General features: G+C 39.3%; 1 protein-coding gene across 1 annotated transcript in view; it reads right to left on the bottom strand.

Annotated features, from left to right (window-relative positions):
• Positions 1-23,605, bottom strand: part of IPO11 (importin 11) — a 140,875-nt gene extending 117,270 nt beyond the window's left edge. Inside the window, exons 1-12 of the mRNA XM_061619056.1 lie at positions 23,462-23,605; positions 18,754-18,854; positions 15,695-15,767; positions 13,982-14,185; positions 9,845-9,977; positions 9,021-9,079; positions 6,105-6,153; positions 4,852-4,922; positions 2,544-2,736; positions 2,283-2,435; positions 1,776-1,819; positions 43-133 (exon numbers count right to left, since the gene is read on the bottom strand). Of these exons, the coding sequence (XP_061475040.1) occupies positions 43-133; positions 1,776-1,819; positions 2,283-2,435; positions 2,544-2,736; positions 4,852-4,922; positions 6,105-6,153; positions 9,021-9,079; positions 9,845-9,977; positions 13,982-14,185; positions 15,695-15,767; positions 18,754-18,854; positions 23,462-23,599 (1,309 nt within the window). The 5' untranslated portion in view covers positions 23,600-23,605. The remainder of the gene's footprint in view (positions 1-42; positions 134-1,775; positions 1,820-2,282; positions 2,436-2,543; positions 2,737-4,851; positions 4,923-6,104; positions 6,154-9,020; positions 9,080-9,844; positions 9,978-13,981; positions 14,186-15,694; positions 15,768-18,753; positions 18,855-23,461) is intronic.
• Between the last annotated feature and the right edge of the window lie 4,316 nt (positions 23,606-27,921).

Here is a 27,921-nt window from a genome sequence, read left to right as displayed (position 1 = left end):
TTCTACATACCATATAATCTTAAATAAGCCTTAAAAAGATACCTTGTAGAGTGTGAACCATTTCTAGAAGAACTGGAGTAAGAGTCTGATTGTATTCATGAAAAATATCAATGAAGAGCACTTCTGTGCATGGCTGAAAAAAAGAACTGTTCATTATAGAAAGCAAAAATATATGAAGTTAATTTTAAAAATAAAGTATTAAGAAAACTGCTAAATAGGACATAACAAATGTGCAAGCCATTCTGCAATTAATGTCAAAACAGGATCTAAAAATACAAAAATTAACATAATTGTGAACCTTGGGAACAGAAAGTTCCTGTTCTTCAAAGTATGATGAACTGAGCATTTACAAAATAAATGAATAGCATTGTGCCCCAAATAAGTACTGACATAATAGACCAAAAATGCTAGGTACAGAATTGGCCTGAAATAATGTGAAGCCATGAACATAACTGCATAGAATTTAAGCTTTTCATCCTATACTACTGTATCCACCCAACCCTAGCAGTGGTTATTCTTGCAGTTTACTGAGTACCTTCTCTACTGAAGCCATTTGCCTGAACATGTGAAAGTTCAAACTGTGGATGGTGGCAAAGGTGAGCATGCAAGCCCTGCCTCCAATGTCCCTGTTTGCATCAGCCCCACCCTCTCAGTGCCAACCTTTGCGTGTTGAGCTGGGAAGGTCTGTAGGATGCTTTTATTCATGTTCACCTGAATCCAAACCGCTCCCTCCAAATGGAGTAAGCGAGCCAATGCAGCTGCATCAGTGAGTTCTGGCAGTGAACAACCTAGTGCAGCCAATCCCAGTGGGGCTCCCTGTTAGGACTAATCAACATACATGAATAAAGGCCCCCTGCAAACCTTCCTCATTCCACACAGGAAGGACATGCATGGGGATGGACACACCAGGGGATTCTAGTGGCATGGCTTGTGTGCGTGCCCCTGCCGCCATCCAGTTTGTGATTTTGCATGTTGAGACAAACATATGAATATGGCTTGAAGGTGTCCCAGAACATCAGCACCTCCCACAGTAGGCAGAGCTTCCTGAAAGCCTACTATATTCGTGTGTTGGGTATCTTTGCATACTTTGTGGAGCACGTGTTTGCACATCATAAACCTCCAGGTTTGCAGTGGCAGCCACTGTCAGAAACATGCAGTAGAGCTACGAGTGGAAGGGGAAATTGGAGAAGTCTGTGTGCACGAACATATGTGCATGCACATGCATGCAAAAGCCACTGACCAAAGTCACATCTCTCTCTGGATCTAACCATAAAATATATGCTTTTCTCTATAGCATTGGGAAGCCTGATGAAGGATTTCAGCAGGGGGTTACCTCCTATAATAAAATTACTTGTCATGATGCATCTATATTAACAGAAGACACCAATTTAACACAGAGCAGGAAGCCGCAGCATGGCTCTGCTGTTGCTGACACAACCCTTTCTTTCCTTTCCTCTATATCAAACCCCAGGCACACCTAAGACTTGAAAACTTCATAGGCTGTGTGATTATCACCACTCTGTCCTCTTCCTGGGTGGAAGGTTTTGCATCAGAGCAACTGCAAAACATCCCAGCCAGGAAGAGGACAGCATAGGGAGCAGTTGTACAACCTGAGGTCTGCCAGTATTTGGATGACTTTGCTAGTGTGTGAAAGGGTCCTATTAATACTACCATGGTTCACACCCTAAAATTGGGATTGCATCCTGAAAGGTCAAGATCAATGCTCATATTCAAACAAGTAAGATCTCTGCTTAAATTATATGTGGCATGCTTACCCTGATACTGTATTTCCAAGAATCTCCTCCTGTCTCTTCCACAGCTGCACATGCAAAGAAAGTAAATTTTACACTGCAGAAGGGTCATAGCTCAGTCAAAGAGCATCTGCTTTGCATGCAGAAGGTTCCTGGTTCAGTCCCTGGCATTTCCAGTTAGGGCTGGGAGAGATCTCTGCCTGAAATCTTAGAAAGCCACTCCCAGTCAGTATAGACAATACTGATTTAGATAGACCAAAGGTCTGACTCAGTATAAGGCAGCTTCCTATGTTCCTATACAGTCAAGTATCCATTATTTTTCATTCTGGTGTTACATGTGTAACACATAATTGACATGTGTAATTGAAATAAAAAATTGTACCTTTGTACATAAAAAGCTTCTGGAAGTTGCTAATAATTATAGAACACTACACATGCTGTTAATATCTGTATCATTCCTAGAGAATAATGGAAAACTAGCACATTATGCATTAAAATAAAATTAGGCTGAAATAATTAATAGCTTCTTACTAAAGCCTTCTGGATCCTCTTCCCACATAGTTAGCTCTTCCTCAGTTAACAGGAAATACTGAGTGACTAACCGCCTACATATCTCTGTTAATGTTGGGTATGTGAAGAAGGATGCCTTTATCTTATGAGCTTCAAGAGTTTCAGGACTGCTGTCTGAAATAAAACAGAGCACATGAAGTATATTCATAATTTACTAATGTATGCCCAAACACAAATAAATAACTATCAATAACTTTTCAAAAATGAAAAGAGCCACGTTACCTTCCATATTTTTGGATGGCTTGTAAGCGTAATTTTTGACTATCAACTTAATCAGATTCATGCATTGGACAATAAATCGCTCAAGCACCACTCCTTTGCCAGCCTCTGTGAAAACATAGCTTACAGCAAATTCCAGTGATCTCTGAATTAGAGAGGTGAATGAAAAAGGGTGTTGGTCCAAGAAGTCTAAAAGCTAAAAGTGAGGAAAAAAACAACAGGATGATCATAACAGAAATACAAACGAAAAACATAACTGGATAACAGTAAAAGATAAAGTAATATGAAAGTTTGTTACAAAAACCAAACAGAAAAAAAAGTTATTTCAGAATCCCTCACTGATATATTCAATTTTTTCCTATAGAACTTCCTTTTCCAATCCAAGTTTTTCTTAATATCAACCAATTAAAAATCCCTGTTTCAGCACACTGCATTTTCTTGTTCTTGCATTCCTAAACAAGTTGACTTCTTACTTGATGCTTATGTAAATTCTGCACTGAGCTCAGAAATACAGGAACACCCCGCTATACAGACCTTCACTTTACGGACACTCGCAAGTACGGACATACTTACAGTAGCACCATTCCCCTGTTTACGTACGCTTGCTTCGCAAGAACTGACACTTAACCTTTGGTTGTGGCCTGTTCTTTCGGTGCATGGGGGGGTGGAAAGAGATGCGACTGCACGACCGCGAATCAGCTGGGAGGCGCAATTGCGATCAGCTGAGAGGCGTGGCAGTGCAGCAGCAGAGGCTTTAGCGCGGGGCTTTGAGGCTCCGCGTGAAGGAGAGGTAGCACAGTGGCGGCGCAAGTGAAAAAAGGTAGTGCTTCACTTTAAGTACATTTTCGGTTTACATACTTGCTCTGGACCCATTGCGTACGTTAATGCGGGGTATTCCTGTATCTACTTAAGACTCCCTTGATCATCTATATACTGTTCTATACTGCTTTGCCTAGAAAGCATCACCAATAAATTGTAATTGCAGCATGGGGGTAAGAGAACGCAGCATGCTGCAGAAAGATTTAGCAGCTTGTGATGGCACTCCTAAATTTCTAACTTAGGTGTGGAGAATCTTTGGCCCTCCCAATGTTGCTGAACTACAATTCCCATCAGCCCTAGAAAGCATGGCCAATGGCCAGGGATTATAGGAATTTATTATTATTATTTTTTAAATTTATATCATGCCCTTCCTCAAAGGTAGAGCCCAGGCTAGCAAACAACAAATGATAAAAAAACAGTAAAAACAAAAAAATCTAAAAGCAGGCCCAGTTCCTATAATGTGCAGAACAGACCTCCTGATAAGACAGTATCTCAAGAGGCCCTCACCTGCAGGGCACAGTGACTGACTAGGTATCTAAGAGGTGAGACGATATTGCAATTCAGCAACATCTGGAGAGCCAAATGTTCCCCATACCTGTTCTAACTGCTGGTAGAGAGAAATTATCAATTACAATATTCCACAGTGTCAGACAGTTTTTAGGAGTTGGATCATATAACCATCAGTGGAGTTCTGTTCATGGAATACTCCAATGGGTAGAAGGGGGGGAGGCAATTTTTGTTGATTCCTCCTCTCCGCTGCAGCCCTCTGAAAAGCTGCTCTGAAGGAAGAGAATGGGATGTGATTCTGGATGCTGCAGGGGGAAGGGGAAATGTCCTTGTCCCCTCTTTCATCAGAAGCCGTCATTGGATCAGAATCCCTTTTGTGAATGGAAGGATTACTTTCATTTCAGAAGGGCATGTCTGGATCCAACCACAGATATTTAAGGGTGTTAGCATATGTTCTTGGACATAAATCCCACTGGTACTTACTTTTGGGTAAACTGGGCTTTGAGATTACAATCCTGTTTAGATCAATTAGAGAGCTAAATTCTATTAAAATTCCACTGAAGTCAATGAATGAAATCCAATGATATTCACATACAAATGGAACTAACTTCCAATCATGTAACATTCCCTGCTTTTCTTCTCCCCTGCAGCCCTGAATCTATTCCCAACACCCTCCAGAGCAGATTTGGGGGAGGAGGGGCAGGGGTGCATCCCTCAGAGCAACTAGTCATGGACACATGCTAAATTAGGTAACAAATAAAAGGGCAGTGATGGATGGAACAGCTTTCTATTTTGCAGTTGCAATGGAAGATAGCAAAGTAATTAATCAGAGGATCTATGCCCAGGGGTCCTTCCCTTCCATTATTTATTCTGCTCATCTATTCAAACCATTTTGTAAGACAGACATCAATACTAAAACTGACTAGTCCAAGCAGCTAATTAATTATTTATTACAAATGTTCAATAGCTTTCTAGTGAAACTTACCACTTTAGTAAAAAGAATTATAGTCTTCTCTAGGCGGTCTCTGCAGACATGATCTGCTTCTATACTTTTACCTGGAAAACAAACAAAATGTTAATTTCAATTGCATTGAAGGAGCAGCTATGCTAGTCTGTTACAGCAAACACAGACACAAAAGCATTGTGACATCTTAAGAGATTAACAAATTTTCTGTGACATAAGTTTCCGTTTAAGTCTAACCTAGTTGCTATATTTTGTAAAAAGTCAGCACCACAGAGTAAACAGTATTCCAATTTAGCAAAATGTACAGAAGGTGTATCTGAAGAAAAACACAATATAATAAAGAATGGATTGCAATTTATGTATTCCATATATTAGCATAGTTAGAATAATCATGGCTAAGAGACTGAGCCAGGAAGCCTCTCGTTGAAATCTCACATCTGTCACGAACACACTAGATAGTCTTATACAAACCACTCTCTCTCTCAGCTTCAGCTTCCAATCTGCAATATGGGAAGATAATAATACTGGCCTACATTACAAAGAGTTGTTGTATATGAAGCACAGCGAATACACTAAAGTACAACAAAAGTGCCTCTAATGAAGAAATTTGAAGTGCAAGCTTTAACAATATAACACGTTAACAACTCATGCAGGATAAAAACGAAGTGTTGGTTCCAAAGATCCCCAGATGTCAACAGTAGTTGCTGGAGCGGTGGAAGCGAGGCTCCATTGCTTCTCCAGCATCCCAATACCACGGGTCACTACTGATGACCAAGAGTGGGAAGGGCTAGGCACAGGAAACGGTGTGTGGCAGCATGAGGACTGGATTTGCGCCAAATCATACCAAACTCCCTGTGTCTTGTCCCGCCCCCTCTCAATCTCCGGCAGCGACCTGTGGTGTTGGGAAGGTGGGAAAGCAAAGCAGCCCCACTCACACTGCTCTACTGGCTGCTAAAGCCAGACTGGAAGCCACTTCCAAAACACCCAGATCCCTAACAGGAAATTTCAAAACTCATATTTGGTATCATTTAGGAAATGTTCCAAGTGACATGCATCCATTTCTTGTGAACATCTTAGTCGACTAGCTTATTTTTGCAGTAACTATTGCTAACATAATATCCTTTTGTGCAGAAGCATTTGTCTTTTGCAGAAGAGGCTTCCAACATGCAAAGGACTGTATTGCACGATGAATTTCACTATAGTCAGCTGACACCATTGTCCTTGAAGTGTAAAATATAAAGCATATGGTGAAAAGCAAGCCTTCAGATACTTACTACACTCCAAAAATTGTTTCAGCCGATCAAATATTGCATGGAGAAATCCCTAGAAAATGTAAAAACAAAATTTCTATCTCTCTATATAATATTTTTGTAAGCCGTCACACCATTGTGCAGCGAGCATTCCATGGCGCAGGGGGGAGGTGCGGCAGGCATGAGGCAAGTGTGGAGAGGGTGTAAGGAAAGTGAAGACTGCGGACAGGTGGGAGAGCAAGGTGGCCTGGGCAAGCCGGAGAGGAACAGTCAAGACAGCCCGGGGTAGCTCTTCATCAACCGTTCTGTTCTGCTGTTGCTGCCCCCCTCCACCTCACCAACAGCCTCAGTGGCTGAAAGCAAAGAAAAGAGCAGGATGGTTGCTGAGGCACTGCCCTAACCACTCCCCACTGTTCCTGTGTTGCTTGCCTCAGCCAGCTGCTTCCCTTCTCTTTGCAGAACTAAAGGGGAGGAGAGGAGGAAGCTTGGAGACCTGTTGAGGGGGGGACCTGTTTGCGAGTCCCTGGGTATGTGTGTGTATGTGAGCCCCAGGTGTGTGACAGTGTGTTTGGGAATCCTGAGGTGGGACGGGCAAAACCCCTAAAGTATAAAAAGGTACAGAATTCCATATAACACATCAAACTACAACCATTTATGTTTTTTTGCCCTAAAGAAAGTAAAAAGAAAAGTTATCATCTGCACTAAAAATTATTTAATCAATCTGTTAAGGACAGAGGGCAAAGGAGTCAAATTAAATGGAAGTGGGGAACAAAACTGCTAAGAGACATAGGGAGTGAGCAGCGTTTCGGAAAGCCAGAGTTTCAGAGTTTCAGCCAGAGTTTCATGCAGTACAATATGCACATTTTTACTTGGGAAGAGTTTCAGATGCCTATTTTTATCATGCCTGACTTTTCTTATTTAAACAGAAACCATTGCAGCTTGGAGGCAGGGAAGCAATTTTCATTTGGAGCATGCCATGGAGGTAAATCCCTCCTCCCGACGTGTGCAGCCCTGATTCTAACTGGAACTTGAAATATTAAAAATCAAGACAAGTTAAAGGCATATACGTATAATCTCAATTGGCTCTGAATGAAAGGGGCAGAGCTGGCAGTTTAGCATGGAAAGAAATTGCAATTAATTTCAGTTTAAAAAGGCAGTTTTTCAGTTTAAAAAGGCAGACATTAACAAAAGCAGTTTTTAAACTTTCTTCCCCATGATTTGCTGACTCCCCTAATTTATGATAAAAACAAGCAGGGTCCCACAAAAAAGGATGCCATATACCCCTGGCATGTGAGAGAATTGGAAAAAAAATGTAGCATCAAAGACATTTAAAACATTTTGAATTGTAACCAGTCTCCATGCAAGTTAAGGCAGAAGCAGCTCCCTAGGTGGGATGGAGCCACTATGCCACTTTCTAGCAGGTAGGTCACTGTTGCTTACAGGGAGGGAGAGAGGGAGGGGCAAGGCCGCAGGGATGTTGGCACAGTGCAAATGTATCAGCAGGAGCACCCGATCAACTCTGCTGGTGCATTTGCACTATGACAGCCTCCTTGCCCCTCCCTCTCCATAAGCAACAGTGACCGAGCTGTCAGGAAGGTAGCATAGCATTTCTGCCCCACCCAGTAAGCCACTTCTGAGTCAAAGGAAGCTTCTTATTGTAATTACGTAGTCAATTGGCCAGGGAAGAGGCCTGAGAGGAGCAATTTAAGTAGCCCCACCTCTGGCTTGTAATATTATCAGTGGAGTGCTCACTAAGCTACTCTCTCAGTACAGCCCTCCTACCTGCAACAGATATGTAACGGTGAACTACACTGCAGAGTTGTTGTGGGATAAAAGCAATGGCTAACACAAGAGGGTTGTTGTAAGCTACTGCTAGCTTCAGCTCAAACTTCAGCTTGCAATAGGGGGTCTAATACCTTGTTGTAAACCACTTGAAGCCTGACCTGCAGCATTCAGAATGAACTACACTGCAAGCCTGTCGTCAGCAACTCTCTTCCAGCAACAGCCCCTTCCAACCTGCAGTTTGGAGTCAATGAACTGCAATTGCTTTGGAATCTGCATTAGCAGGATCATTTCAACAAAAAATGTTTCACATTAAATAAGAATTGTGTTAGAGTAAGACTCTTCTCTTTGGTGTTATTTTCTTTTTTTTAAAAAATCTTTTTTGGAGGGCAGACACACTTGTTCCTAATCCCAGTTACATTAAATACTTTACTTTTCTGATTGATGTCTATGGATAGCTATCTCTTCCATCCCCTGGAACATTTAAAAAATTGCTTCTCAGTGTGCAGAAGCAACCTATCCAGAATGAGATGGCTCTTTCTACAGTTTCTATGTATCTGTGTCTTTGCCCTCCTGTTCCAGCCACCCCTCCCTCCAGGATATCTCTTTTCCGCCCACTCAGTCAGCCAACATTCTGTGCCACTGAGTTCTTACAGGACTGTTTTAAGGGAGTATCTCCTTAAGGTTTTTTCCCTAAAGAGTTTTTGCATATATGTAAACTTCGGGTTGCTCTCTTGTGCATTAGTAGCATGGCTGTGGAACCAGCTCCACAAGCACAAAAAGATTCAGATTTGTATTAGTATATATGATAAAGGAAGAACAACAACAAAAGACTCTCTGATTACATCTCTTAAATCTCACAGGTATAAATGTTAACAAGCCTATTATATGGTGACATATTTCACATTACTTTTGTGCCTACTGTCACTACCTTAAAAACATTCAGGCAACTCAAATATGCTACGCTAATTCTAAGCCTGCTTGGTCATCCGTCCAAGGTCACTCAATACTTGCATACAAGCCTCAACTATCTTTTCAGCAGACAAAACCCTTCCAGTATTAGACTTACCATTACCCGGTTCTAAGATGATATTTTAAACCTAATGGAGTTGGGGGGACCAAATAGTCTTGTAAAAATAAAGCACACGCCTTACTTACCATCACCTCTATGTTCCTATGCGGTTCCACGAACCCATGAACGGTCAATTTACGGAGGACTGAAAAAGGAAACAATATTATTGACTAATAAAATATTACTGTTCTCATACAAGCTACTCATTGTCTGATAGCCAACACATTTACATACAGCTACCATTGTAAAACACTTCCATTTCTTAAAATATTAACTATTTATTAAAATATCAAATAAGATAGAACATTTAAACATTCGACTTCTCACTCTGTCAGGACAATGTTAATATTCCAGTCATAATAAAAACCACCAGTAGCTAAAGAAAGGAAATGCAACAAAAATCACGTCACTAAATAATTCAGAAGGCCATCAAATGCTTTTGCTATTGTTTCAAGAGAATATGAGGTCGTTTTACCCACTCTTTCATGTCTTAAAGAAACCCAATATGCTTTTTCTATATTTTTACTATAAGTTGCAGTTGGAACAAAGAGTGCTAAGAATCCAATGAATTTGCAGCTTGGAACAATGACTAGTATAAAATACTAGTATAAAATAAGAAGGGGTACATTTTGCACCACACTGTAGAGGAGGCCTACAAAATGCTCTTAAAAATCATTGGGTCTCAAAACTAAAGCAAAGCTCCAAGTGTTGAAAAAAGTGCCCTACAGTTCTGCATTCCCTTCTGCAACATGTGAGGGTAGCAAGAAAACCCAAAGCTTGTCTTATGAACCCTAAACACTGTCTGTGTGCAGCTCTCTGAAGAGTCAGAATGCCTTACTCCATGACTGGAAAAAAGGAAGTATGCCTTATTGTATACATTTATACTGAGCCAACACATTTTGTTAATTACCTTTCAGTGATAAAAGAGTTCTTTCCAATGAATTACTCATAGCAGTTTCATGTTTTGTACAAATCTGTTGTAGGAATGTGTCCGTATGGTGATTCCACAAGGAACAGGTAAAGCTATAGATTCCAAAAGCTAACTGCAATTAAAAATATGCATTTATTAATAAAGCTTGGTACAGATAAAACAAGTGTAGTCAAAATAGTCCTTGGTAAGGGAACACTGTGACCCCAGCCCAGCTACAGTTAATCATAATTTACAGGGCAATCCAAGCCAAAGAGCAGCTATGCTGGCTTAGCCAGAGGAACTTCAGCTGGCAGAATTTATACCAGGGTAAGTCCAAAAAAGGAGCATTAACAATGGTGAGACAGAGCAAGAAGAGACATATACCTATTCCAAATCTCTTTCAGCTCAGTCATGTGACCTGGCAACCTGGCGGAACTTATGGCAGCAAAAAAGGGTGGCAAGTCAAACTCTGTATTAAAGGCTTATCTTCCCTCTGCCAGGCTCAGTCAGCAGTATCCTGCTCCTAAATGGACTTTGGAATAGAAGTAACTCATTCTGGCTTAACTTAAGCCGGCGTTGTTCCACTAGCTTCCTATACTTAGGATTGCTCTGCAAGTCCCACTGAAAGTAATGTCATGACCAACTTGTTTTGCTGGATTTATTGGGACACAGAGCACAATTTTGAGTATGTTTACTCAGAATAAGTCCTACTGAGCTCAATGGGGCTTACTTTTTAGTAAGTGCATTTAGGACTATAGTCTTACTCATGACTAAAGTTTTGTCATGATCTAAAGAACAGCATTGGCTCTTGCAAAGGGCTTGTGCTAGCCCAGTGGAATTTCTGATATTTTATCCCTAGATATCTAGAGTTTCTAGATTTCTTCAATATTTGCATTAAGATTAGCTTGCAGTTTACCTAGGATTTATAGATTTGTTTCAAAATCCCAATTTGGCATTTGATACAAACAGAAGAAAAAAATTCCCATCCATTTTGAACAAATAGAGCTTCTAAGGGATAAAGTCACAATTAATAGGTTTTTTTAAAAAAAAATGTTATTCAATAGTTAAAACCTAAAAATATCAGAAGTGCTCTTTGTAAACGACAGCTGGAAATTTTTCAAGACACAAAGTATCATTCAAGAATCAGATGTCAAAAGGCACATTTTTACAAATAAAGAATATTAAAAAATAAAGAGAGGAGTGTTTTAAGATCTCCGGCATGCCTCTTCCCTAAATACATTTTGTAAAGCCTTAAAGACCTGGCTTTTTCAACAGGCCTTTGGGATTTCCGGGGAGGGTAAATTACTGGATTGAATTGCCTCCTATCCTGTTTTAATACCCTGTTTTAATATCATTGTCTGCTGCTGTACTGTTTTTTTTATTGTTTTTATATTGTACTATTGTATTTTATCTTATTGTGTTTTAACTGCTGTACGTCGCCTAGAGTGGCCATTGGCCAGATAGGCGACACAGAAATTAAATTTATTATTATTATTATTATCTTAATTAAGCAATTTAATATATAGTGTACAGTTTTCTCCTACACCACCTTGTTTAACTACTTTTAATACAAGATTGGCTCAGTGCAGGTGCAACAGATGAGATCCGGCAGACCTGCTCCCTGTTGAAATTCAGGAGCTTGACAAAGACCTTTTTATTCCAGCATTTTAAGTACATTGGATTGTGCCTATTTACGAAACTTATGTTTTTACCCATTTTTTAAACAACGTATTATTTGATATCAACATTATTTGATGACTGGCTTTATTGATTGTTCTGAGCTTTGTGACCATCTGTGGTGTAAAGTGGTCTATAAATATTGGAAATAAATAATCTTTAAGAGACAGTTCTGATCTCTAACCATGATTAAGAAGCACTAGATCACTCTTTTCTTTTTGCATAAGCCTTTAAAGGATCTACCTACACTAATCTTAACCACTGTTAAAACTGAAGAGATCCCAAAAATGGATTATAAAACATGGCTATGATGGGAATCAATTCCAATCGCTTAACCCTGGGTTGGAGATTGGGAGCATCAAGCTACTAGAGAATTATTGGGAGCATCAGGCCACTTTTACATTCGTATAGAAATACTCAATTGGTTTTTAATCCAGAACAGACCCAAGAAAATTGTGAGTTCCAATACAAAAAGTAAACAAAAAGCTAGCCTCCAGTCTCAGACTGAAAAACACACACACATTTTCTCTCAACAGAACTGAAACAAAATAGGTGTGAATACTTTTATTGAGTTGGACATTTTGCTAAACCCACTGGCAGACTTTGGCCCAGTTCAAACAATCGTAAACCATGGTTCAGATGATCAGGAACAAACCATGGTGAACCTTGAACTTTCACACTCCCCCTCCCCATATCTTTGCACATGAGAGGAGACTGTGAAGTTCCACTTTAATTTTAGAACAAACCACCGTTCTGGATCACATATGAACTCAGGGAATTGAAGTCTGTTCTAAATGAAATTGGTTAAAACAATCTCAGGGTCAAACTTGGTATCGTGGTTTGTTTTAACTATCTTTGGTTAGAACAAACCACAGTTCCCCAGGTTCATACGTGAAACAGAGCTATGGTTTGGTCTCTCCTGTCACACATGAAGGAGAAGGGAAAGGAGGCATGTGGTTCCCAATAATCTAAACTATGGTTTAGAAGATGATTATATGAACTGGGCCTTCGTCATCAAGATTTCAATTATCTACACAACGGCATATACGGAACCCAGATGTTAGCATATACATTACTGTAGGGTATGACAACATGTACTATGAACACTGCTGCAGTGATTATCAGTCTACTACATGATGAAAATTTATATTGAAGTACAAGCTTGTCCTTAGACAAGCTGAAAAAGTATTCCAGGTATAAGCCACACAGCTAAGTAAAATTCAAACTAATTAAACTTTCCCCACCCAAAGTTATTTAAATTATCACAAGACACAGTGAGATGGAGACAGATGGCTTTAAATTTAAAAATGTTAAGCAAGTTACTTTTTACAGTCATAATCCAATTTGTCTTAAAATGTAATTGCTTTTTCCAGAAAATAGCTTGTTTTTATTCATCCCACAGGAACATAAGCATGCTTGCTATATATCAAAGATTCCACCCCCCTGGCCTTCTCGTCTACTGCCCTGTACATTGTGCTCCAGGCTGCTCATTTCTCTGTTCTTAAAAACTGTTTATATGTTCCCATAGCAAGCTTATTGTTGTACCCACCAAAATTAAATGTCTTGCATTAGGTTTATGATTCTGAAAGAGTACCATTACAGAAACATAAGGCTAGATAAAAAAGCTTATTTCATTCCCCAAATAACAGAACAGGATCATCAACAAACATTTAATTCCATAATTTTGAATAGCATAGATCCTATTAAACAGAATAGAATGAATCACGTTCACTAGTATATCCAGTGTAAACATGATGTTCACTTGGTTTGTTTTCCTTAACTATAGCTAAGTGCTGCATCTGAGTCTAAACCATAGCTGAGAAATGGCTACAAAGTAAGATACATACGTATCTAAGATATGAAGTAGATTTATCTAGCTATTCATTTAAAATATTTTAGGTTGTTTTTCTATTTAAAAAATACAAAGTGGCTTACAAAGAAAAAGGTGAATTCTTATACTAATAGTAGAATCTGAAATGAGAGTTTGAAGCTGATTTCAAATGATGGTTTAAAGCTAACTATTAGTTCATGTTCAGCTTGGTGCAAATATAATGCTAGACTATGGTTTATGTTGAAAAGGGAGGAAGAGGGATTCACTAGGACAGGAGGAGGTTGAAGCATTCAAGCTAAGAGGGCACTCTGGACCTTTTAATCATGGTTAAGAGACTGGGGAACATTACATCTGCACCAGGTCAAATTTACTCAGTTTGCTGATTTTGTGCTGTAAAGAAGCATTTAATGAAAATGACACATTTTGCCAGCAGGCTGTCATCAGCTACAATAAAGGTTAAAAAGAAATACTTTCAAATTGAAGTTCACTTGGTCAGCAACTTTCTGTTTTCCCAGTTGGGTGCTTTTAATACATTACTGTCTTCGAAACTGTGGAGATCAGAAGCAATGAAGCAGCATGAGAAACTAATCAGGTTCAAACAGCGCAGTACTATAAACTATGATACTTACATCATAGAAAAGTTTTCTATCAGCAGCAAGCCGTTTAGATGCCAAAGTCTTTGTGACATGGTAGAAGGTAAGTAAAGCTCTATGCTGACGGAGATCATCTTGAATTTTAACAGATTCAACAAGGGTGGGAATAAGTTCTGGCCACTGCCGAGGGCAATCCAGCCTAGCAACTTTTGCAATCAGCACAGAAATCTGAGTGGCAATCTGCAAAGACAACCAAAGGAAAGACTCAACAGTTAAGACAGCAGGCACCTATGGCCACAATCCAAAACAGAGTCAGGCCTGGTTTAACTGATTGATATCCGTTCTAGATAGCCTCACACATCTGATGAAATTTAAGCCAGCATTTTGCTGAGTTTGGCAAGCAGGTAAATTAACTAAATTCAAAATTCAACCTTTAAAAACAAAGATCAATAACCAAGCAGTATGCAATTAACCAAATGTTGCAGTGTGTGGTGCTCCCATTTACTTTTCAAATAAGTCAGCCAAGTTATCTTCCAAGATTCTTCATTCCTTTCTCCCTTTGATCCAGTTTCCTATTTTTCCCACCCCAAATGTCAGGCAGTATTCCATAGCTGCTGAGCATTCTGTCCTCATTCGGTCTTTGGGCGGGCGGGCGGGCGGGGCAATGCCTAAATCTGTTCTGGGGTTCCCCTACCACTCTAGAGTTGATTTGGGAACAGCTTGGTGCATGTGCAGGGGAAGGAGAGGGAGGGAATTCCTGCTGCATAAGCGGAAGTCATTCCACTCACAGTTATTTAGTCGAATACCACCCATTTTCTCTGATGTAAGTTCTATTGATTTTGAGGAAGTTGATTTTCAAGGAAAAATGCATAGGACCAGCCTTATTTTAATTTCTAGTTTGGGGATTTAGTTTTATGAAGAGCAGATCTTTCCTTCAAGAACTCCATGGGCCCAGCAAACAGAAGGGGCAGGTGGAGGTGTGCCTCTTACCTGAGGGAGCCTTTGGGGTCCCTTCCCAGGACTACCTCTGAGCAAGTATTTTCTTGACACACATCTTGCTGTCTAGTATACATGTACAATTACAACATATAACCTGTATATTTATTCTAGCAATCAGAATTGTTTTTATTCTTGTTATCTTTAGTTGGCACTTCCTTAACGAGAGTTAATATTTAAAGTACCACAAGACTCTTTCCCATTTTTGCTGTAATGAACTTCACAAACCACTGCCTCCAACTTAAACTTTATCTTCCTGTGCACCTTATCCCAAAACTACTTTCTCCAACTTAAATACTCTATGTCTCCTACTGTCTCTAGCTTAAACATTTTATCTTCCTGTTCACCCCATCCCACAAGTAAGGCTGTGCTCTCCCACATCCCTAAATTCGTAACACCTGAAAACTGCCACCTTCTCAGATTAGGTCACGAATCTGATAAAGTAGGCTGTCATCATGCCAAACAAGCCACTTAGATACTAAGGTTTTCTTCTGCCAAAAAGTCTACTGAAAATTAGAGAAGACAGACAAAAAGAGTAAAACTGGCTTATTGTATGAATCTCTGTCTTATCTTCCACATGCACAAGGCATCCAGTTGCTGGCTATACTAATGTACTACCATTAAGAATATTTTCCTTATAAGATTTAACATGACTTCCCCCCCTCAAACAAAAAATCAAATCCATTTAATCCTGAAGTTAATAGTACAGCTGTAGAAAGAGTGTTAATATTTATCTTTGATATCATCACTAACCTGATTTATTGGTTCATTGAAATTGGCAATAAGCCCTGAACGTAATGTGGATTTTTCCTCTTCTGAAAGAGCACTGTTAAAAAAAATTACACACAATGGATGTAACTTCTCATTTCTTACTGTCTAAACATTTGAGAGCGTGTATATATATGTGTGTGTATATATATAAAATATATAGGAAATGTTTGAGATAAGCCAAATATCTTCTACAGATTGGATCCAAAGCCACTAGCACTATACTTCAAAGACTTATGCAAGAGCTTGTATATGTGTTTACACAATACTATAGCAGTTCTTATGCTCCCTGTGCAAGTGGAAAAATATATAGCAACACTAGCATGAGTAAACCTGTCCTTCCAGAAGTGGAAACCATATTCAGATCCAATTGTACGATACAGTGTACTCAAGGAGGATTGCCTAGTTTTGGCTTCCTTTCTTATTTATGCCAGCAAGTCAGAGCAAATAAGAGATGGTTAAGAAGTTTTACATTCTAACAGTAATTTCTGAGAGCAAGAAGCTGATAAAATTTAATATATGCAAGAGGTTAGTCTATTCCTTTCTTGGGCAATGTACATATCAAGCAAATGTCCCCACAACTGACTGATGTGAGTTTTAAAATCGGATGGCAGTGTGGAACAAGGAGTAGCTGCTATTAATAAAGACATGTCTACTTTATGCGGTTCTCCCCCTGTTTCTTTGGATAGTAGCTAAGAAATCAAGTTTTCAAAAACTATCTAAGTAATTTACGAATTTTAACTACTACTGGGGAGTCATTGTTAAATGTTAGCATTAAGAAAAGTCTCTGCATCACGTATAAGTACATTTGTGGAAGGCAACGGGAAGTCAAGAGACTTATCACTTGCTACAAGTGGAACATTTTGCCAACTGTGAAAATGCATAACAGGACAGAAAATGGGAAAAGGATGAATTCATATTAACAGGTATACTCAGGTGCAGTATTTCCTAAAACACTTTAAACATAAGGATTTAAGTGGATATTCAAAATAGAAAAGAAAGAGCTTTTGGAAGCTGCTCGTGTGATGCAATACTGACATCTGCAGGAAGGTAATAATCCTGTCTTTATTCCCCACATAGAATAGGCACACAATCAGAAAACAGTTGATAATTCAGCCATGAAATAAGCTAAATAAATTCTAAGTATTAATAAAATGTATCTAACCAACTAACCTCTAGAACAGTGGTTCCCCAACTTTTTCCCCCCTGGACCATTTGAAAATTGCTGATGGTCTTGATTTTTCTGCCTGTTGTAGCAATTGTAATGCACTGTGCTGGATCCTGTGTGATTTTTAAGTGTATTTTTATTGTTTCTTCTGTTTCTTCTATTGTATTCTATTGTACTGTATTACAATTTGCATTCCATAGAATTCTATAGAATTCAGTGTGTAATACAATAAAATACAATATAAGAAACAAAAGTAGCAATAAAAATACAATTAAAAATCAATATAAATATTTAATGCAGACACGCTGCAGACCACTCGAATGAAGCCCACAGGCCACAGTTTCAAAACCCTGCTCTAGATTATGAACAAATACAGACAGCTGAATATCACAGAATGAGCCTCAGAAAAGCTCTGACTTCTTTTACCACCATAATTTTCCCACACAGACATTTTACAAATAAGTATCCAAAAGTTCCATGAAGCCGCATTAAGATTTAGTCCTATAAAGCCTACCAACCTGAAGCAATAGGAATTGATAAAAGAAGAGGGATGTAAAAAAAAACCAGAAATGTTAATTGTATTTATTTAGGAAATGTATAACCCACTTGTTCAAAAAAATTCTTCAAACTGTGTACAAATAAAGTTACAGATAAAACATGCCTAAAATCCACAAACCAGTTAAAAACAAACATACATAAAGCAATAATTAAAAACAAAGACAAAATCAATAAACAATTTAAAAACAAATATAGATAACTAAATCATGTGTCTGGATAGGCTTGCTGAAACCTGGTTGAAACCTGGTTGAAACCTGGCACCTGGTTGGCCACTGTGAGAACAGGATGCTGGACTAGATGGGCCACTGGCCTGATCCAGCAGGCTCTTCTTATGTTCTTATGTTCTTATGTTAAACACATGTTTTTGGCAGGTATCTAAAACAATATAGTGAGGCTGCCTGCCTAATGTCAATAGATTTGTGAAATAAAAATTCTATTATTGTGAAGACCTCACAGAGGTTGCCAGACTAGAAGAACCTGGCTATTAAAGAATCAGGCTGCAGTATTACACCCCCTCCCCAACATCCTTGTGGCAAATTCCGCCCCATCCAGCCTTAATCATAACACAAGCTTGCATCAGCACCATTCTAACCAGAATTTATTGTTAACTTGGGTTTAAAGCCGGTATCAACACCCTAATTATTGTTAGCCATTGATTAAAGACTAAAATGACACAAGCACCCTATCTGCTGAACTTCAGGCATGTGACAAAGGGTTTCTTATACCAGAAAGCATTTTAAGGTAATTTTTGATTTTATGGGAGCTTTTTATTGTTTGTATGATTTTCTTATGTACACCACTTAGAAATGCTAATGATTAAGCAGTATATAAATGCCTTAAATAAACAAACAAGCATAAGCCTGAACACTGGTCCAGCAGAGAAAGGACATGGAGAGATTGGGCTGGAGAAAGGGAAAGACTTGTGGCAGGCAGCACATCCAACCTGTGGCCCCAATCCCACAGAATTCTACAATGAATTGCACATCAACGTGGTAGAAAACGGCAATGAACCTCCAGTGAATGGCATATAGAAAGAAGATAGGGGATAGTTGTAAATATGATAAACATGATGCTGAACAATAATGTGGCATTTCTAAACTTTATAGCAGTAAAAGGTTAGAAGGGAGATCATTGCCTGTTTTTTCAGGCTTTATCTGTGTGTGTCTTCTGAAACGAACAGAGGAATACATTCCTTGGTTAACTGTATAAAGGGCAGTACAGAATATAACGTCTTCTATCTGGCCTGATATAAAGATTTGTCATAACAGCAACTTAAACATTCACTGTAAAACAGGAAGACAGGAAATGTATTCCTTACTGTGGTGCCACACGTCTCCAATAGCGGTCAATCCCATTTTTGAAGTAAAGCACAGCTAACCACCTCACATTTACATCCAAGGTGTGATTTGTGAAGATACTCTGTAAGGAAAGCATAGAATTCAGCATAGCTCACTCATTTATATATCATTTTAGCACTGGAGAATGGTACAATGGTTGTAAGAATCCAGATAATATTCAACTGTTTTAATGGAAAATAATAAGGTTTTAACAAAGGCAGTTTAGGATATAATACTAAAGAAGCCATAATCTTTGGCCTAATAAAACATAATCTGCTCTTATTTTTTATCCCAGCACCCAAGAGATTGCACATGCAGAGTTTAAGCTTTATATTTTTACATATGATGGTATATGCCATTCAATATATGTGGAAAGAGAATGACTAAGAGCCTGACAGAGGCTGGGGAAAAAAAAGCTCTCTCTGTCTGCAATTGTTACATAGGTCATTATTGGCACTATGAAAACAAGTGCTGGGGAGCATCCAACCCCTCATACCTGCCTCATTCTTCACTCATATTACAGATGTATACTATAATATCCAAGCTACTGCATCAGGGTGTTTAAATGGAAGGAGGGCACACTATAATACACACAGTAATTCATAGTGGGTATTGCTAAAGCAACAAAGCCAGCGCTTCCTATCCCCTTCCTCATTCAACATCATCCATAAGCTCTCCCACGCATGATCTTTAATGGACATTACTAGGCTCATACTAAAACCTAGATCAATTGCAAACAACAGTGCGAAGTGGACTTTTTCTAGGCTGTAAGCACTGCAGTGAAGTACTGGCTGCCTGATGGCTTTTGAAGATATGACACTACACGTTGACAACGTAGAAGCAGCCTGTCCATTCATTGACTATAGATGCACATGGGAAGCTGGAAACATCCTCACAGTTCTCATACAAGCAACCTTAAACTCCTATTGAACGTAGCAAAGACAGGGACAAAATACAGTACTTTTAAAATCAGAAGGCAGAATTATCAAAAGACCATTGGTCTGCCCATCAAAAGGCGAGAACCAGACTACCCTATCTTTGCTTTTTTTTTTTGTATCTTTGCTTATTAAACAGAGATATGTCTGAGCCTTTTGCTCACACACACATGCTGCCTCTTCAGCAGAGTTGCAATGAAACCAAGAACTCTCTTATTAATCTGTTTCACATTTATCCAAACTGAAAACAAGGATATAACTCAGCCAGACTGAAGAGCAAGGCGAAATTCAGTACTGCTCAAGCGAGGCAGGAAAACAAACTAGCACTCCTGTTTGGAGTGTTTACTCTTTCCTGCCTCAAGCACTAGCAAGGAAGACAGTACCCACTTGGAGGTGTCCTGGTGCCCACTGGAGAAACTATGGTTACCAGCTCCTGAACAAGCCAAGATCCCGGTTTGTAATGGACCTTACAATGCTCAGTAATTAGTAACTGAACAGGCTGATATCACCATCATCCATTCAATCAATCCATCCACTTAATTTTTTAACAGAGTTAAGTACAGCAACACTTCTAACAGTATAATTTTTATATGCCTTGAACATACTTTGAAACTGAGTTTACACAAAACAAGAACCCAGGGCTTCTGGTTTGTCATGGTTTGCTACGAATAAGCAGCATACTAGTGTATGCTGTCCAACTGCTATCATTTCACTCCTCCCTTGGTGTGAACAGGATAAGCAAATCAGGAAGACCTTAGCTACCCATTACACCTGAACCAGAGATTGTGCTTGGCTGCTCCCTAACAAGCCAGGATCCATTAAACTAACAATAAACCATGCCTTAAGGATGGCTAATGAATAAGGATTATTATGAAGAAACAAGCCACAATCTCTAGTTTGGATGTAATGCAAAGCGAAGGCTTCCTTGTTTGTTTATTCCACTTGTGCCAGAGAAGGAGGGCAGCATGCACCAGCAGTTTATCATTATGTCTGAACAAAATCAATGTATATAATTCTAAATTTTGTCTTTTATATAACAATGCTATATATTAATATTCCATGCCATCAGCTAGCACATCAATAAAGCACCTGCCAAACTCTGTTTCCATCTTATAATATGTGGCCCATGTCAACTTCTTATTCAATTGAATGAATTAACATAAATAGCCTCAGGGCTATTCTTAATCAGATGGGCTAGAAAAACATTCAAGTTCTTAGGTTTGAGGGCAAATAGAATTCAGCTTCGTTAACTGCAAACAAACAAATTCAACTTAGGTAGAAGTAAAACAGGAAAACAAGTGCTCTTCCTCACCTTCTGGTTTTCCAAATGCAGGAATTTTAATTTTTTACCCATGCAGGAAACATGCAAGAAAGACTGATCATGTTTGCACGTAAGGCTAAGACAGGATCCATCAACCTGGTGCCCTCCAGATATTTTAGATTATCAACTGGGGCTGGTGAGAGTTGCAGTTCAAAAATCTGGAGGGCACCAGGTCGGCAAGAATGTGTTAAGCCATTAAACACACTTTTTTAGATCATACTGGGCACACAGACCAAGCACTCCTGCTTCACTTCCCCCTTCCACAAGTGGGTAAAGAAACCATAATGAGGTGAGCTTAGCATTACGTCTGAACCTGAGGCCATGGGTTGCTTCTCCAAACAAACCACAACCACTAGCCCAGGTTTGTTGCAGACGTAGCAGTGATAGTGTGTTAAGGAAAACAAATCAGGATCCTGGGTTCTGATGAAATGCTAAGTTACCCTCTTCTTCATGGTTTGTTTACCTACTTGCAGAATGAAGGAGTGAAACTGGACTGCTCAGGCTGTGTGTACTAGCACCACAGCTCACACAATATTGTTTAATAAACCGTATGTTATAGCTTAGTATTACATGTATTACAGCCGCTGTACCACATACTATTTATGCAGATTTGAATCAACACTGCATCTGCTTCAAGTATGTGAAGACTGAACTCCTGAAGCCCAATGTTCTATTTCATGTCTGGCTTGGCACAGCCCCTGCTGACCTCTGGGTGAGTACAGTGTGCTCTGAGTTTCAAGGGGCGTAAGGAAAACATACTATGTCCACTTTGGTATCTCTGTCAATGAATGAATGAGGCCCAAGCATCATTCATAGATATAATGCCACTGTCTCTTGGGCTGCAATCCTGTGCACACTTGGTCTGGAAGTAAGCCCCATGGAACACACTGGGACTTGTTTCTCCATAAACATGCACAGGATTGCACTGCTGGTGACATTCCTATTCCTTAGCTTCAAGGGCCATGCAAGCCTCTAACAGGTGTAAGCCCACAATGATGAAGAAAAGGAGGTGGTGTCATATTAAGTAGATAGAAGGAGGGAAGAGGGGAAGTACCAAACTCCCTTGCTTATGACCATGGCAGCCTCAAACCTCACATGAAGGTAGGAAATGTCCCACCACTACCACAATGCCCACTTCCTATCCACTCCACAAATGGTAGGCATTTACTATACAGCTATTCCTAGTGACTCCAAATCGGCAATGGGGACTACAGATATCCCAAAAATCTGTAAATAAATAACCCTGCAACTTAAATGTCACCTGCATTTAAGGGCCCAAGCCACATTTATAACCCTGATATAGATGCCAGAATTGAAACCTTGCCAAAGCTGCATTCATTCGTTTGAGTAAGGTCATGATGGGGGGGTCACTTTTTAAAGCAATCAGGTTTTTAATCACATTGATAAACATGCTCTTCCATACCTATTGGTCACAAAATAAAATCCAAGTCATCAAGACATTTAAATTTCTAAAAGTGTAAAACATTTACATTTCTAAACTAATCACAATATCTGCTCAATAATACCACACCTACTCCAGGAATGTTGAACTATTATCCATTCAGTAATGTTTCTGGCAATACTAAGCTATGCTAAAGCAGAGGTGGGCAGAAGTTAGATCTGGATCTACTGGAAAAGTGCAGTGAAGTGCACTCTGGGTAAAGTGCAATAGATTGGCAAGGATTTGTGCCTCCCCAGTTCTGTAACAATAGCAACAACTAAAATGCACCTCTTCCCCCTCCAAATCAGGATGCTGAAAAAAGATTTGGGGGAAAACCAGAAGTGGCTTTTTGTGTAAAAGGACTAGTAAGCTTGGTACTGATAGTGATCACTATTCCTTAATTTTTAGTGTATGTCCTCCCACCTGAACCACTATGTTGCACCTGGCTCTGATTGGTGCACCTTGGGGTTCTAGTAAAAAGCAAAATAGATTCTGTAATCCTGATGTCTGTCTACTCCTGTGCTAAAACACTGCTGAATATGGATTCAGCTACAATAGTCAACAAAACCAGCACCAATGAATTTTATTTATTTATTTTATTTAGTTTAATTTATATACCGCCCTAAGCCCGAAGGCTCTCTGGGCGGTGTACAAAAAGATAAAAACAAGCACAATATATAAATACAATAAATAATAATAATAAAAAAAACAAACAATAACGAACCAAACAACATCCAAAATACGGAAATGCTGTTTAAAATACACTTTAAAATGCCTGGGAGTATAAAAAGGTTTTCACCTGGCGCCGAAAAGATAGTAGCGTCGGCGCCAGGCCTTTGTCTTTGTGAACCTTTGTCTTTTTACAACATAAATACACAGGGTTAGACAATATATCACTTGCTCTTCTTCACAGAAATAAGACAGGGGATAAGAAAAAAAGGAAGCAACAGCAGCTTAACAAAAACACTTGATAAATACTACTTGTAGCTTACCAACAATACTGAATAAAACCCCGGTTGTGTCTCCCACTGTTTCAGTTGTTCCTCAGCTGGTTTCAGCACAGCAGTATCTTGACTGGTGGCTTGGGTCAAGACCTGAAGAACAATGCTACTGGCGCTATTGAGATCCATGAAAATCTGCAAAAAAAATGTAAAAAAAAATTATTGTAGAGAAAATAAAAAGAAAATGTAACCAGAGAATACAATTGAAAACAAACTAGGAACCATGGAAAAGGAAAACAATGTACATTAACCAGAATCTCTGTAAAAATGAGAATCACGTCTCCCAAGAAAGCGCAGATAAGTATGAAAAATGAATACAAATAAGGTAAGTTGGAGAAGAAAAAGAAAAGCTGTTAAGACAACCATATGGATTTGGCTACAGCTGGAAGTTGTTCATGTAGCCCATGTTCGGATGCACATTTAATAAAAGGCCACCAGACAGAAGCAAACACCTCTGGTTTTGCTTTGAAAATCTGCCAAAGATATTTTAAGAGAAATCCATTAGCATAAATATATTCACCATTTAACTATCCTATAAGGCACTATCACTTGTTATTCAGCAATTTAAGTATTCACCAAATGCAAGACACTTAGTGGTTCAAGACTTTAAACCACCCTTTAATTGTGATAGCCAACGTTAAACATACTCAGAGTATGACTAATGTTGGCTATCACCCACGGATAATAAACATAAGTGCAGCCATAGTACTCACCAGTAGCAGCTGGTGTCTCCATGTCAGCGGAATCTACTCTGGGTTTTACTCTGAACTTTCAAGGAGCTGTCCAAGGTGCTGAATCACCTTGGACAGCTCCTTGAAAGTTCAGAGTAAAGCCCAGAACTCATTCCATTGCCCCACTGATATGAAGCCACCAACTGCCACTGGTACTCACTCATTATCAAAGCACATATAGGGCCATATTCAACTAACTCTGCTAACAGAAACCAGCACAACAATTCCCACTAGCACAATGGGACCTTCCCCCCTTTCCTCCCCCTGCGCCCTCCACAAAAGGTTGGGAGAAGCCCCAGAACAGCACATTGGGGGGGGGGAGTGGAGAACATTCTGTTGGGCAAGCAGAAATGCTAGCACTGACAGAAGGATTTCCTTAGCACTGAGTTGAATTTTGCCCGTAGTTGGGGTTAAAGTGTATTCAGGATGCAAAAGTCAATCACAGCTCCCAGCAGCAAGCTTCTGCCATGAACACATTCATTTATTTATTATTTTACAGAAATTATATATTGTTTGATTGTAAAAAACAAACACTAAGCAGTTTTCACATGGTGAAAAAAAGTGGGAACATCTCAAGTGGTATAACACCAAGGTGGATACATGTTAATTATTCAATATATACCTGTTTTTGTTCTAACTGAAATGACAAACAAATCTTATAAAAAGAGTAAATTAGTTTCATTCCACAAAGACAACCGATTTGCGCAAATTTCTAGAATAGGAGTCAGCAACTATAGACTCCTGAACAAAATCTGGCCAAAAGGCTGCCATATGGTCAACCAACAGTCAGCCCAGTAGTAAAGACAATGGCATATACGATCATGTCAAGAGGCGGTGGCTGAGGCACTGACATACATTCCCAAAAATGGCCCTTCAGGAAAATTGAAAATTGAAAACAAGCCTTATGCTACACATTTCCTTCACTGCAAGAATCATCCAATACTCTGATACCTTCTGCAAAAGGTATTTATTTAAAATATTTTCACTTCTCCGCCACTCCATAAAATATCCAAGGTGGCTAACAAAAATTAAAACCAATTACAAATACCAATAATTAAAACCATAAAACCACTCCTCCAAAACACAGCACACAAGCAAAGTATGAATTATGGGCAGCAATCTCAACTCCAAACACAACAAGCTCTGAAATCCATTTACGCAACCATAATATCAAACACCTTGCCTGTTCCCATTTTTTTTGAGGAAACCAGTTCCATTTATAATTTCTTTACTCCAAACTACTATTAACATTTAATGTTTAAATAAAAAGCTGGACTGCAGACCTTTAGCATTAAACACATAGAATTTTCCAGATGCATTTGCATTCATTAGGCATCTGTTTCAGTGCACAAAGAAAGTGATTCTGCTGAACAGAGAATTCTAATTAGCTATTCTTCATAGAACATAAATTTGTTATCAAAAGTCTTCCCTTTAAGTGTGAATTATAAAGGCCCAGATATCCAATTAAAAATAAAACAGAATAACAGAACCTCAATATTTCATTAGGAATGACTGCAAAAATACAACTTTGTCAAATTAAAAAAGGGAAACAATTTTAGCATAATTAAAATAACTAGGAAGCAAACAAAACTGCTCTACCAGGCTCAAAATGTATACAAAAGACAAACATTTACAAAAGAAAAATATCTGGGGGAAAAGTGTAAGTTCTCTCATACTTCTATGGTGGGGAGTTGATTCAGCTTCAATAATGATCAGCTGAAACTGTCCACAAGGGATAAAACTGGATTATTATATGGTTATATGCAGTCTTGAAGATAAAGATTGCACACATTTTTTCTGAAATAGTTCATATATGAAGCATCTGAGTCTATGCCTGGAGTTCTCAAAATAAGAGTCAAGCTTCACATTCAAAGTACCAACATAATTCAGCCACAGGGCAGTGTTATGCAACAATATTTAACAGTGCAATCCTACTAAGAAGCAAGCCTCACTGAGTTCAATGGAACTTACTCCCAGGTTTTGGATTTCAGCCCAACGGTGCAATCCTAGCCATGTTTACTTGAAAGTAAGTTCTATTGAATTTAATGGGGCTTACTCTCAGATAAGTGGGGTTAGGATGGCAGCCGGGCACAACAATCCAACTTGGGGAAGCCAGCATTAGCAATTCCGGCGCAAGCGAAGCCAGCGTAAAGTTCTGCCGCAGTTGCTGTTCAGGAGCCACTGGGCTGGCTGAAAGCCAGCTCAGCTAGGAGCTGTATACAGGGACCAGGAGGTAAAAGCCTGCTCTCCCAAATACCCCTACCAGGGAGTTAGCCCTGTCCAGTGACTTCTGTTGTATTTATTTTCTTAGACCAACCTTTTTCCAGGTATAACTTTTGCCTGAACTGGGACCTGTAGCAGCACTCCAAACATGAGTTGGATGTGACCTAAATCCCCTCATATCGGCCCCTCCCCTGACATGCTTCCGACATGCCCACAGAATGCCCCTTTTTCAGGACTTATGCCAGCTTAATTTATGGTGGTCTTGGCTGGGCCAGCTGAGCTCTGGCTGAGGGACTTACATCAGCATAGCTCAGCTGAGCCAGCTCAGCTAGAGATCCACCACATCCAGTTCCCCTAAGCCCTGCACAACTGCAAGCTGGATTGTCCCCTAAGTCTCTCAAACTTAAAAAGGATAATTCAACGTTTAAATTATAAAGATAATGCATTTTTAAAAGGACTAAGGCTGCAATCCAATACACACTTACCTGGGATAAGTCCCATTGAACCCAATGGAGCTTACTTCTGAGTAGACATGTGTTGGACTGCAGTCTAAATTCCTAAATAAATCTGGATTTCACCTTTAATGCCATGGAGGTTTTACACTCAAAGAGAACTCTCCTGAAGTATAATTGACCCAATAAATTCTAACTAACCTCCAAAGAGATAAAAGTACACAAGAGGCTTACTAAAAACAGGCCATCCAACTCTAACCATCATAGCCTTAACTTTGGCTGGATGGTACAGTATATTATTATAAGACAAGGATATCCAACATGGTGCCTCCCAGATTTTGATGAACTTCAGTTCCCATAATCCTTGACCTACACTAGGGCTGAGGACAGCTGTACACCAGCACATCTGGAGGGCACTGCATTGGCTACCCCTCTTACAAGAATTAAATGTCAGTACTTTGATTCATGTTTGTGTGTAATATTTCTCCAACAAGCTTGTAAGTTGCACTTTGTCTCTGAATTTGTTGCAGAACAATTTTTGGAGGCATGTGCTTGCTCAGTGGTTAATGTTTAATGAACACTGAGATGTGCATTTGCATTATTAAAGGAAATAATACATCACAAATATGCAGCTAAAATGAAAATACCATTAATAAAAAGGCAATACAAAACACAACTCAATAGATTAATTTTAAAACATCATCTTTATAAAGTCTTAAGGAAGAAAATATATAATTCTACCCACTGAAAACTCAACAGACTCTCCCTCCCCAGTGACAGGGTTACTCTTCTCCACAACTACCCCATTCTAGTTCAGATATAATTCCATGCACATAAGTCAGTGTAGCCCGATATTGGCCTTGGACATGGAAATATGCAGCAATGCAACCTGCTACTCACCCTGTACTTGCCCCCCCCAGCTCTTTCTAGCTTCCGATGAAGAGCTACACATATAGCATACATCACAACCAGAGCTGCTGTGATGTTGAGCATGAAGGGTTAGCTGTAGAAGCTAAGAAGCAATGCAGCGTCCTTGAGTAGGAAG

The sequence above is a fragment of the Rhineura floridana genome, chromosome 1 (assembly GCF_030035675.1).
Source record: "Rhineura floridana isolate rRhiFlo1 chromosome 1, rRhiFlo1.hap2, whole genome shotgun sequence".
Taxonomy (NCBI): domain Eukaryota; kingdom Metazoa; phylum Chordata; class Lepidosauria; order Squamata; family Rhineuridae; genus Rhineura; species Rhineura floridana.
Note: the sequence above shows the minus strand (reverse complement) of the source record. Positions and strands in the feature narration are given on the sequence as shown.